The sequence below is a fragment of the Bison bison genome, unplaced genomic scaffold (assembly GCF_000754665.1).
Source record: "Bison bison bison isolate TAMUID 2011002044 unplaced genomic scaffold, Bison_UMD1.0 scf7180017864263, whole genome shotgun sequence".
NCBI lineage: Eukaryota > Metazoa > Chordata > Mammalia > Artiodactyla > Bovidae > Bison > Bison bison.
The window spans coordinates 8873199-8886466 of record NW_011494835.1 but is presented as its reverse complement, the minus strand read 5'-3'; the positions used below and the strand labels follow the sequence as shown (position 1 = coordinate 8886466).

Below are 13268 nucleotides of genomic sequence, written 5' to 3'. Positions count from 1 at the left end.
GTATCTGGATTGGAAGAATAAATATTGTCAAAATAACTATACTATCATCCAAGGTGATCTACAGATTCAAGTTAATCCTTATCAAGTAACTAATGGCACTTTTTGCATTTCTTAAAATTTGTATGGAGACACAAAAGACCCCAAATAGTCAAAGCAATCTTGAGAAAAAAAGAAGGAGCTTAAGGAATCGGGCTTCACGACTTAAGATTATACTATAAAGCTACAGTAATCAGAACAGCATGGTACTGGCACAGAGACAAACTTACAGATCAATGGAACAGGATAGAAAGCCAAAAAATAAATCCATGTACCTATGGTCAATTAATCTATGACAAAGGAGGCAAGAATATACAATGGAGAAAAGACAGTCTCTTCAATAAGTGATTCTGGAAAAATTGGACAGCATCATGTAAAAGAGTGAAATTATAAAATTCTCAAATACCATACACAAAAATAAACTCAAAATGAATTAAAAAACTAAATGTAAGATCAGATGGTATAAAACTCTTAGAGGAAAACATAGGCTGAACACTCTTTGACATAAATCACAGCAATATCTTTTGGGATCCACTTTCTAGAATAATGAAAATAAAAACAAAAATAAACAAACAGCTTTTAATTAAAAGCTGTTAATTAAACTTTTACACATCAAAGGAAACTATAAAAAAAAAAAAAAAGACAACCCTCAAAATGGGAGAAAATATTTGGAAACGATGAGACCAACAAGGAATTAATCTCCAAAATATACAAATAGCTCATGCAGATTAACAGAAGGAAAAAAAGGAATCAAAAAATGAGCAGATCTAAATAGACTTTTCTCCAAAGAAGACATATAGGTGGCCAAAAAGCCCATGAAAAAGATGCTGAACATAACTACTTAGACAAATGCAAATCAAAACTACAATGAGGTGTCACTTCACATGGTTAGAATAACCATCATCAAAAGGTCTACAAACAATAAATGCTGGAGAGGGTGTGGAGACAATAGAACACCCCCACACACACACTGTTGATAGGAATGTAAATTGGTACAGTCATTATAGAGAACAGTATGGGGGTTCTTTAGTTTTTTAAACTAAAAATAGAGCTACCACATGACCCACCAATCCCATTCCTGGGGATATATCTGGATAAAACCATAATTCAACAAGATACATGCACTTCAGCATTCACTGTGGCATTACTTACAATAGCCAAGACATGGAACCAACCATGAGTTGTGAGATATCACCTCACAACTGGTAGGTATCATCAAAAAGACAAGAATAAAATAGGTTGGTAAGGATGTAAAGAAAAGGAACATCCAACAATTGGGATCCAAAGTGGACATGAAATACTAAGGAAACCTCTAACCATCTCGATGGCAGACATTATATACATTTAAGTATTTTCCAAATAGAATCTCATATTGCAATCTCAAAAGTGTTATAAATTTCTAGAATCATCTTTTTCTATTAAAAAAAGTAAAATATTTAAGGCAAATATGTTTTTAGATCATCCATTTAAATTTATTAAACATGATAAAGGAAAAGAGAAGCATCAAACTAAAAACTCAGAGCAAATTATAAGGAAACAAATGGTGTTGCGAAGACAAAAAAAAATACAGGTAGTTTTCAATAGAAAAGTTACCAAGCACTGTAGTATTATATAGACTATATAATGTATGGATATATTAGTTTGAAATTTCAGGCATTACCTTAATTATACCTCATTGTTAAATCCATAAATGTTTTCTTCTGATGTGGAAAATAATTTTTCACAACAAATGATTGATGTATAAATAAAAATTATTAAATCTCAGTGAAAGGAAAAGCATCTTTAAATACAAGGAAGACTAATTGGTACATCTTCTCTGACAAGTGTATCACAAAACGAAAAGGTAGCATCAGATTTACTGGCATTTGTATTTTGTGGACATCATTAAAATCACTTTTAAAAAGGAGTGTGGACACAAGCAACTAAGGATTTAATATGATTTAATATTATCAAACTGTGAACATCTATAATACCTAACCTACTTCATTAAGACTAATAGTTTACTGATCAATACTTGCTTAAAGACCCTTCCTCATACCCAACAATCAAGAGTAAATATGTCATAAACTTTGCCAAATCTTTACAATTGTAAGTTTCTAATTTGCAAGTCTTGCCTTATATTACACAGGCAAGGCTCTAAAACATTAAATATATAATGTATCATTCTTTTACTTTCACATTCTGAACTACTATGAAGGCTCTATTTATCATATTTTCCCTTTCTGAAGTAAATCTTATAAAAGTATTTGCTTATCAATAGACATTAACAGTGATCTTCTGGGAAAATCAATAGCCAATGGGTAAAAATAACAAGTCTTTCATAACTTACTTGATTTTCTTCCTTCTTTGCTATTATATTATGATTATGCTTTTGACAGAATGCTGAAAAACTATTTGGATTATGACATTTTAAGTAAGTAGAAAAACATACATTCAATACAGATAAATTTGTCATTAACTATCTCAGATAAGAACATTCACTATGGTTTGCACTCTTAAATTAACTGCTATAAGCCAATGGGAAGACTTTTTCATCCAAAACAGGTATTAAAGCCTATAGTGAACACAATTTCTAAAACCCAGCAGTTTATTTCAGCCTCCTCCGTACAATCAGAAGACCCACAACAGAATGAGACATTTATTTATTATGAATCCAAACCATCTGCATTTATTAAAAGAAAATAAAAGATCAAACCTGTTCTTCCAGATCTGCAGGGCTTTCTTCTTCCATGCTCTTTAATAAATTCTTAATTTCAACAAATATTTGGAAATTTCGATTTGTGTACGTAGACAAGTAAATATTTAAAGTTGTAGAGATATAAAATTATATATATATGCATTAATGCTGTTGAGGCTATTTATATATGAGTTATTAAATAATTCTTAAATCTTTAAGAAATGTCAGAATATATTTTTTACAAAGTCATTATCAGCTAAAAGGTTCTGGTTAGTAATAAGAATAGATCATATGGAAAAGACTTTAATGAAGACATTTCCAGTGACGTTCTGGAAATTTTTTCATTCTTATGTTATTATTTAAAGAGAAATATTATTGACAAACCTCATATGTCGCTGGACCAGGAGTAATCTCTTTGGAATCTTTAAAACGCTTTGATGCTTTAACAAATGAGGGTATGAAGCAGGATTTCTTAAAAACAGGATTGTATGTTGTAGGTCCTAAGAGAAAACAAATGTAAAAATAATAAAACACATTTTAAATTATTGATTTTGGTCACATGGATATTATTCTTAGATGTGTGAAGTTAACATTTAAATTTGGCATCAAACAATCTTGAACCCATCCTTTTGAATGCTTAAAGTCATTCAGTTCAGGGATTTCAAATATAATAAGCATAAAACAGAGGCATACTTCATTTTATGGCAATTTGCTTTACTTCATTTTTCAGATATTATGTTTTTTTCATCTTTTTTTTTTTTTTTTACAAATTGAAGGTTTGTGGCATTCCTGCTTCTAGCAAATTTATCAGCACCATATTTCAAAGCATTTGGTCCTGAAATTTTCACACTACTTCGAACTTCTTCATTATTAAAATTATATCTGTTTGGTAATCTGTAATCAGTGACCTTTTGATAAGCTAAAGACAAAAGAGAAAAGAAAAGATATATCCATTTGAATGCAGAGTTCCAAAGAATAGCAGAGAGAGATAAGAAAGTCCTCTTCAGTGCTCAATGCAAAGAAATAGATGAAAGCAATAGAATGGGAAAAAATAGAGATCTCTTCAAGAATATTAGAGATACCAAAGGAATATTTCATGCAAAGATGGGAACAATAAAGGGCAGAATGGTATGGACCTAACTGAAGAAGAAGATATTAAGAAGAGGTGGCAAGAATATACAGAAGAAATGTACAAAAAAGATCTTCATGACCTAGATAACAACAATGGTGTGATCATTCACCTAGAGCCAGACATCCTGGAATGCGAAGTCAAGTGGGCCTTACAAAGCATCTCTATGAAAAAAGCTAATGCAGGTGATGCAATTCCAGTTGAGTTATTTCAAATCCTAAAAGATGATGCTGTGAAAATGCTGCACTAAATACACCAGCAAATTTGGAAAACTCAGCAGTGGCCACAGGACTAGAAAAGTTCAGTTTCATTCCAATCCCAAAGATAGGTGATTCCAAAGAACATTCAACCTACTGCACAATTTCACTCATCACACACGCTAGCAAAGTAATGTTCAAAATTCTCCAAGCCAGGCTTCAACAGTACATGAACCATGAACTTCCAGATGTTCAAGCTGGATTTAGAAAAGGCAGAGGAACCAGAGATCAAATTGCCAACATCCACTGGATCACTGGAAAAGCAAGAGAGTTCCAGAAAAACATCTACTTCTGCCTTATTGACTACACCAAAGCCTTTGACTGTGTGGATCACAACAAACTCTGGAACATTCTTAAAGAGATGGGAATACCAGACCAGCTGACCTGCCTCTTGAAATCTGTATGCAGGTCAAGAAGCAATAGTTAGAACTAGAGCTGGAACAATAGATTGGTTCCAAACTTCAAAAGGATTACATCAAGGCTGTATGTTGTCACTGTTTATTTAACTTACATGCAGAGTACAACATGCAAAATGCCGGGCTGGATGAAGCACAAGCTGGAATAAAGATTGCCTGGAGAAATATCAATAACCTTAGATATGCATATGACACCACCCTATGGCAGAAAGTAAAGAACTAAAGAGCCTCTTGGTGAAAGTGAAAGAGGAGAGTTTAAAAGCTGCCTTAGAACTCAACTTTCAGAAAACTAAGATCACGGCAATCAGTCCCATCACTTCACGGCAAATAGATGAGAAAACAATGGGAACCGTGAGAGATTTTATTTGGGGGTGCTCCAAGATCACTGCAGATGGTGACTACAGCCACGAAATTAAAAGATGCTTGCTCCTTGGAAGAAAAGCTATGGTCAACCTAGACAGCATATTAAAAACCAGAGTAATTACTTGGCCAACAAAGGTCTGTCCAGTCAAAGCTATGGTTTTTCCAGTAGTCATGTATGGATGTGAGAGTTGGACCATAAAGAAAGCTGAATGCTGAAGAATTGATGCTTTTGAATTGTGGTGTTGGAAAAGACTCTTGAGAGTCCCTTGGACTGCAAGGAGATCCAACTAGTCAATCCTAAAGGAAATCAATCCTGAATATTTATTGGAAGGACTGATGCTGAAGTTGAAGCTTCAATTCTTTGGCCACCTGAAGCAACAGTTCTAACTGTTGCTTCTGATTCTTGGAAAAGACCCTGATGCTAGGAAAAACTGAAGGCAGGAGAAGGGATAACAGAGGATGAGATGGTTGGATGGCATCACTGACTCAAGGGACATGAGTTTGAGCAAGCTCCGGGAGTTGGTAATGGACAGGGAAGCCTGGTGTGCTGCAGTCCATGTGGTCACAAAATCAGACATGACTGAGCAACTGAACTGAACTGACCTTTGATATTACTATTGTAATTGTTTGAGGGCACCACAAATCATCCCCATATAAGATGGCAAACTTAACTGATAAATGTTGTATGTGTTCTGATTGTTCCCTTATTTCTTTCCCTCTCCTCAGGTCTCTCTATTTCCTGAGACACAATAATAATGCAATTAGGCCAATCTGTACCTCTACCACGGGTTATTGCCATAGTGTTCAAGTGAAAGGACAAGTCACATGACTCTCACTTTAATTTAAAAACTGGAAATGATTAAACTTATTGAGAAAGGCATGTCAAAAGTTGAGACAGACTGAAAGCCAGGCCTCTTGCACTAGCCAAGTCATAAATCCAAAGGAAAAAACTCTTGAAGGAATTTAAAAGTGTTATCCCAGTGAGCACACAAATGATAAGAAAGCTAAGCTGTTTTAATGCTGATATGGAGAAACTTCTAGTGGTCTGGTTAGAGATCAACATTCCCTTAAGCCAAAGCCTAATTCAGAGTCAGGCCTAATTCTCTTCAATTTCATGAAGGCTGAGAGAGCTGAGAAAGCTCCAGATGAAGTCTGAAGCTAACCGAAGCTGGTAAATATAAAGAAGCTATTTCCATAACATAAAACTGCAAGGTAAAGTAGCAAGTGATAATACAGAAGCTGTAGCAAGTTATCCAGTAGATCTACCTATGATGATTAATGAAGGTAATATACTAAACAGATTTTCAGTGTAGAAAAAACTGCCTTCTTTTGAAAGACGATGTCATCTAGGACTTTCATAGCTAAAGAGGAGAAGTCAATGGCTATATTCAAAGTTTCAAGGACAGGCTGATTCCCTTGGTAGAGGCTAATATACTTGGTGATTTTATATTGAACACCATTCCAAAAACCTTAAGGCCCTTAAGAACTATGCTATATAATGCCTGGATAATGCGTCATCTGTTAACAATGTGGTTTGCTGAATATTTCAAGCCCACTGTTGAGACCTACTGCTTAGGAAAAAAAAAAAAAGTTTCCTTTCAGAAAATTACCAAATATTGACATGTACTTGGTCACCCGAGAACTCTGATGAAGCTGTACTATGAGATTAATGATGTTTTAATGCTTGCTAACATAATATCCATTCTGCAGCCCATAGATCAAGGAGTCAGTTTGACTTTCAAATCTTATTATTTAATAAATATATTTCAAATGGATCTAGCTGCCATCAATAGTGATTCCTATGATAAATGTGAAAAGAAAGTGAAAGTAGTCACTCCATCATGTCTGACTCTTTGCGACCCCATGGACTATAGCCCACCAAGCTCCTCTGTCCATGGAATTCTCCAGGCAAGAATACTGGAGTGGGTAGCCATTGCCTTCTTCAGGGGATCTTCTCAACCTGGGTTCAAACCTGGGTCTCTTGCATTGCAGGCAGATTCTTTACCATCTGAGCAACCAGAGAAGCAGGCAAAGTCAATTAAAAACCTTCTGGAAAGGATTCACCATTGCATTTGCCATTAAGAACATTTACGATTTACGGAAAGTGGTAAAAATATCAACATTAACAGGACTTAGTTGGAAGAATTTGAATGACTGAGTGATTCAAGACTTAGTAAAGGAAAAAACTGCAGACACGGAAATAGTAAGAGGACTAAAATTAGAAATGAAGTCTGATGATACGACTCAAATTTTTGCAATCTCGTGGTAAACCTTAACCGGATGAGGGGTTGCTTCTTATAGATAAGTTAAAAAAGTGGTTTCTTAAGATGGAATCTGCTCCCAGTGAAGGTGCTGTTAAGACTGTTAACATTTTGACAACAAAGGATTTAAAGTATTACATAAAGTTAGTTGATAAAGCAGCAGCAGGGTTTGAGAGGATTGACTCCAATTTTGAAAGATGTCCTATTGTATGTAAAATGCTACTAAACAGCATGTGTGATATAGAAAAAAAATGTGAAAGGAAGACATAATTGATGCAGCAAACTTCACTACTATCTAAGAAACTGCCTCAACCACTTAGCCCTTCAGCAACCACCACACAATATCAAGGGAAGAAACTATACTAACAAAAAGAGCATCCCTTGCTGAAGGCTCAGATGATGTACAGTCTTTTTTTTTTTTAGCAATAAAGCATTTGTAAATGAAGGTATGTACATTTTTTAGACAAAAATTATTGCGTATTTAATAGACTGCACTATAGTGTAAACATACTTTTATATGAACTGGAAAACCAAAGATAATTGTGTGACTCTCTTTATTAGGATATCTGCTTTGTCGTGGTAGTCTGAAACAAAATCCACAATATCCCCAAGATACACTTGCAGGGACCTCTGCTTACATAGTAATTAATTGTAAGACACAGGTAATTTCCAAAAAAAGAAAATAATACCCACTCAAAATACATCTACATCATCAGAAGTGATACCCAAGTCTTATTTCCTAAATATTCATTCATATGTTCATTCATACTCATTGGAAAATACCTTGATGTTGGGAAAGACTGAAGGCAGAAGGGGATGACAGAGGATGAAATGGTTGGAAGGCGTCAGCGACTCAATGGACATGAATTTGAGCAAACTCCAAGAGATGGTGAAGGACAGAGAAGCCTAGCATGCTACAGTCTATGGGGTTGCAAAGATTCAGACACAACTTAGTGACTGAACAACATTCATATGTTTAGAGAAGAGGTGATGACTGAATAGCATTGGAAATATGAATAAGATTTAAAGAAGGAGAATGGTGGTTTTACAGCATACTGAGCACTAACCATGATAAAAGTCAAGGCACGAAGATGAAATTTACAACTACGGAACAGTTGTATGGAGTAAACAGATTGGCTGAACGGAACAGCCTAATTCCTAAATAAAGATTTTGTACTAGAGCCAACAGTTTCAAATTGTATTCTAAAATGTTCCAAAAATTCCAAAGAATTGCCCAGGGGACAATGTGTAGGTAGAGCCCAAATAAAATTTTGAAAGATGGAATGGCAACCCACTCCAGTATTCTTGCCTGGAGAATTCCACAGACAGAGGAGCCTGGCAGGCTACAGCCCATGGGATCGCAAAGGGTTGAATACGACTGAGCAACTAACACTTACACTTAAATATTTTCACCCAAAACAACTACAGGTTCACTGCTTTGTTTGGGTTCCGTGTAAAATTTTATTTAACCAAAGTTGTTCAGTAATTTTTTTTTATAAAAAAGCTTTTAAAAACCACTTCCATAGTCTACCCCTTGAAGATTTTAGACTAAAGGAGATTCATAAAGAAAAATATAATTAAGAAATAAACTCTGGCAATAGTTTATAGAATGAAATGGCTTGTAGAAGGTCTATTTCAGGGTTACTAACAAGGAGTTTACTAACATTGTAAGGAAAAAGAATAACAATTCAGAATACTTTCTAAGAAATGCAATAAACATTTAGTATGTACAGTGATTGGAAGGAGATAAAAACGAATAATGGCTATGGGAAAGGTAATGTTGTGATGGTAATAAAGAAACACAGAAAGAAGGAGCAGAGGAAGATTTTGGGCTTGATTTTGAGCCAGTTATGTATGAAAAGATGCAGGATATCCAGAGGACAATTGTAGATATGTAACTGAAACTCATGAGAAAGCTGACCTGGAGAGAAAGAATGGAGTTACTTATATAGAGGCAATACTCGAGGTTTCTCTAAGTGAAAACTAAATAACTGAGGAGTGGAACTTGGGAGATTGCACACAGAGAGGGAACAGAAGAGTCAAAGAAGGAAACAGTCTAGTTAATACACCTAGCTACTACAACATCATAGACAACAAATAGAAAGAGGCTACTTTTTTCTCCATTTCCATGTTAACCAAGAATTACTGTCTATAACATGCCATGCCTCGTATATGAAGAGTGTTGTTGTTTAGTCACTAAGTAGTGTCTGACTCTTTCTCAACCCTATGGACTATAGCCTGCCAGGCTCCTCTGTTCATGGAATTGCCCAGGCAAGAATACAGGAGCAGGTGCCCATTTCCTTCTCCAGGGAATCTTCTCAACCAGGGATCAAACACACGTCTCCTGAATTGCAGATGGATTCCTTACCACTGAGCCACTGGAGAAGTGCATGAAGAGGGTTGGAGGTCTAACGTATCAAATATTTCACAAGGAGGTTTATAGTAGAGTGTATGTACTGTGCTTAGTCACTCAGTTGTGTCTAACTCTTTGCAACCCCATGGACTGTAGCCCACCAGGCTCCTTGGTCCATGGGATTCTCCAGGCAAGATTACTAGAGTGGGCCACCATTCCCTTTTCCAGGGTATCTTCCCAACCCAGTGATCAAACCCAGGTTTCCCAAATTGCAGGCAGATTCTTTACCATTTGAGCCACCAGGGAAGCAGGGAAGTAGTGCATATAGAATCTAACTTTAGAAGAGTGGTGACAAATGAAACTAAATTAGAAGGCATTAAAAAGACACTGTGGAGTGAGGCAATAAAAACTTAAAGCACAGAATACTGAAAATGAACATAAATAGTGAAATAGCAGAATAGATATAAAGATATTAATAGGATACAAAATTAATGCCTCTATCTCCCTAGGAGACATGCAATTTGAAACAACTTACTTTGAAGAATACATTCTTGTTGATATTTTAGAATCTTATGTATTTTAGAATTGATAGGTTCACATGAAACATTTTTAAAGCTTTAGCTTCATTTACAAAGGACATTTCAAAATTTTAAATAAAATGTAACATTTGACTCTAGATTAATCATTCTAATATCAATTCAATTAATGGGATAGATATCCAAAGTTATAAAGCCCTTGTGAGAGACTGCTACAGAACAGAACACAAACAGAATGTTTCTGTCCCTCTACAATTCATATTTTGAAATCCTAATCCCCAGTGTGAGGGTATTTGGAGATGGGGACTTTGAGAGGTAATTAGTTCTTTATGGGGGAGCCCTTGTGATGGGATTATTGTCCTTGTAAGAGGAGACATAATGAGCTTATTTTCTCTCTCTCTCTCCCTCCTGCCCACTAACTCTCTCTCTCTCTCTTACAAAGTAAGATGTCTATCTGCAAACTAGGAAGAGGGCCCTCACTAGGAATAGAATTGGCCAGAACCCTGGGCACCTTAATCTTGAACTTCTCAGATACCAGAACTATGAGAAATAAATTTTTGTTTAATCATGCAATATATTGTACTTTTGTTATAGCAGCCCACAGTGACTAAGACAGTGGGATGTTGTTCAGTCACTGCTGCTGCTGCTGCTGCTGCTGCTAAGTCACTTCAGTCGTGTCCGACTCTGTGCGACCCCAGAGACAGCAGCCCACCAGGCTCCCCCGTCCCTGGGATTCTCCAGGCAAGAACACTGGAGTGGGTTGCCATTTCCTTCTCCAATGCATGAGAGTGAAAAGTGAAAGTGAAGTCGCTCATTCGTGTCCGACTCTTAGTCACTAGTCGTGTCCAACTCTTTGAAATAATATTAACTTATATTTATAAGGCTTCCCTGGTGTCTCAGCAGTAAAGAATCCAGTTGCTATTGCAAGAGACATGGGTTCAGTCCCTGGGTCAGGAAGATCCCCTGGAGAAGGAAATGGCAACTCACTCCAGTATCCTCGCCTGGGAAATTCCACATAACAGAGGAGCCTGGCAGGCTACAGTGTATGGGGTCACAAAAGAGTTGAACACAAGTTGGTAACTAAACAAACAGAGCAATTTATATTTACAGTGCAGAGAAATAATGTACATATACAAATATAGTATCTTAACAGAAAATCTTAAATACACAAACTGAACTATGCATAGGAAAATGTACCAGTTGCTGCAATATCCAGAAAAAAAACATGAACTACCATCAGGAAATGGGTACACAATTCCACAATTAATTGAAAACTGCAATTTTAAACCATAAAGATTTATAAAAGTTAATGCAATAGGTAAGGCTATTATCCAAACACTACTGTAAAGGTGTTCCACTTTCAGTTAGGAAGTATAGTCTATCCCCCGCCTTTACCATAATGTGAAAGGTATAATGCTAAATGCTATTGATCATAATGCTGATAACTATTTACATTCATGGTTATAACTCATTAAAAGAAAAGAAAATATTCAAATGTAGTTGTAGTAGATTTTCTTTTACTGGAATTCCTTTGAGGAATATTAAGTGAAGCAAAACTTTCCTTAATATGCAGCTTGCTGCATTTTAGCACTTAGACTGCTCTGAGCTACAGAGCATTAAAGAAAAGGTTTACTGCACTTAATTTTAAAATAAATTTTCAATTACGTATATTACTGCTTATATGATACAGGTCAAAGATTTACACTGCTTCACCAGCTCTGATTCACATCTGGATTATGCAGAAACTATCTTCTATTTATTTACCAAAAGGCCACATTTTAATCATGGGTCATAGAAGAAGAAAAACTTCTCATTCCAAATCAAACACCTACGAAAAGTCTGACTGAATCATGACTACTGTATAATGGAAAATTCAAGAGCAGGTGATTCTTATAATTACATATTTTCCAGCCCTACGCCAACTCACACACTCTGAAATGTCAACCAATGCTACAAAGCAAAAATGGGAGATAACAGTAACCATGAGTAATTTAAAGTGAAAATTATTTAAGTACACTAAGAGTGGACTCAAAAATAAATACTTCTATGAATAAAGTTGCAAAACCTCGTATTTTAAAAAATGGCTATCTTTATAATGAGCCAAAATTTATAAATCATGTAGTCAATTTTGCTTATGATTAGAGTCCTTATTTCATCTGAAGGTGACAGAAAACTACTGGAAAGTAAATATCCCATATGTGAGCAACATTAAAAAAACATCTAGAAAACTGTTCATTGAAATGGACTGCATGGCTTTGAAATGTCATTTAGAGAGTTTAGGGATCATAGAACACATTTTTTCACACTGATTTTATTCTTCGACTCTACAAATGCAATAAAAGCAAAGACAAAAGATTGGTACACAAGAAAGTATTATCATCAGTGTCAAAATCACTCCTCTCCTGCTCTCAATGCTCCTCTCCTGCTTCTAAAACTTGATTTGCTTAAATGGCACTTCAGATTATGACTACAGAACTGCACAATCTATTAAATTCACTGTATAGGTAATGAGAAAAAATAACAGAGTCCAAATGATAGGTAAACTTTTAACTGAAATTTCTGGGTATGTGTTATCATATTGTTGACTTCTCTTTCCAAAAACCAGTTCAATTCAGTTCAGTTGCTTAGTCATATTCGACTCTTTGCAACCCATGGACTGCAGCACACCAGGCTTCCTTGCCCATCACCAATTCCCAGAGCTTGCTCAAACTCATGTCCATCGAGTCGGTGATACCATCCAACCATCTCATCCTCTGTCGTCCCCTTCTCTTCCCACCTTCAATCTTTCCCAGCATTAGGGTCTCTTCCAATGTGTCAGTTCTTCACATCAGGTGGCCAAAGTACTGGAGTTTCAGCTTCAGCATCAGTCCTTCCAATGTATATTCAGCACTAATTTCCTTTAGGATGGACTGGTTAGATTTCCTTGCAGTTCAAGGGACTCTCAAGAGTCTTCTCCAACACCACAGTTCAACAACATCAGTTCTTCAGTGCTCAGATTTCCTTATTCTCACATCCATACATGACTACTGGAAAAACCACAGCCTTGACTAGATGGGCCTTTGTTGGCAAAGTAATGTCCCTGCTTTTTAATATGCTATCTAGGCTGGTCATAGCTTGTCTTCCAAGGAGCAAGTGTGTTTTAATTTCATGGCTGCAGTCACCATCTACAGGGATTTTGGAGCCCAAGAAAATAGTCTGTCACTGTTTCCATTGTTTCCCCATCTATTTGCCATGAAGTGA

General features: G+C 35.9%; 1 protein-coding gene across 1 annotated transcript in view; it reads right to left on the bottom strand.

Moving 5' to 3' along the window:
• Positions 1–2536: 2536 nt before the first annotated feature.
• The window catches only part of STPG2 (sperm-tail PG-rich repeat containing 2), a 368665-nt gene continuing 357933 nt past the window's right edge, over positions 2537–13268 (bottom strand). Inside the window, exons 13-14 of the mRNA XM_010848351.1 lie at positions 3098–3213; positions 2537–2590 (exon numbers count right to left, since the gene is read on the bottom strand). Coding sequence (XP_010846653.1) covers positions 2537–2590; positions 3098–3213 — 170 coding nt within the window. The remainder of the gene's footprint in view (positions 2591–3097; positions 3214–13268) is intronic.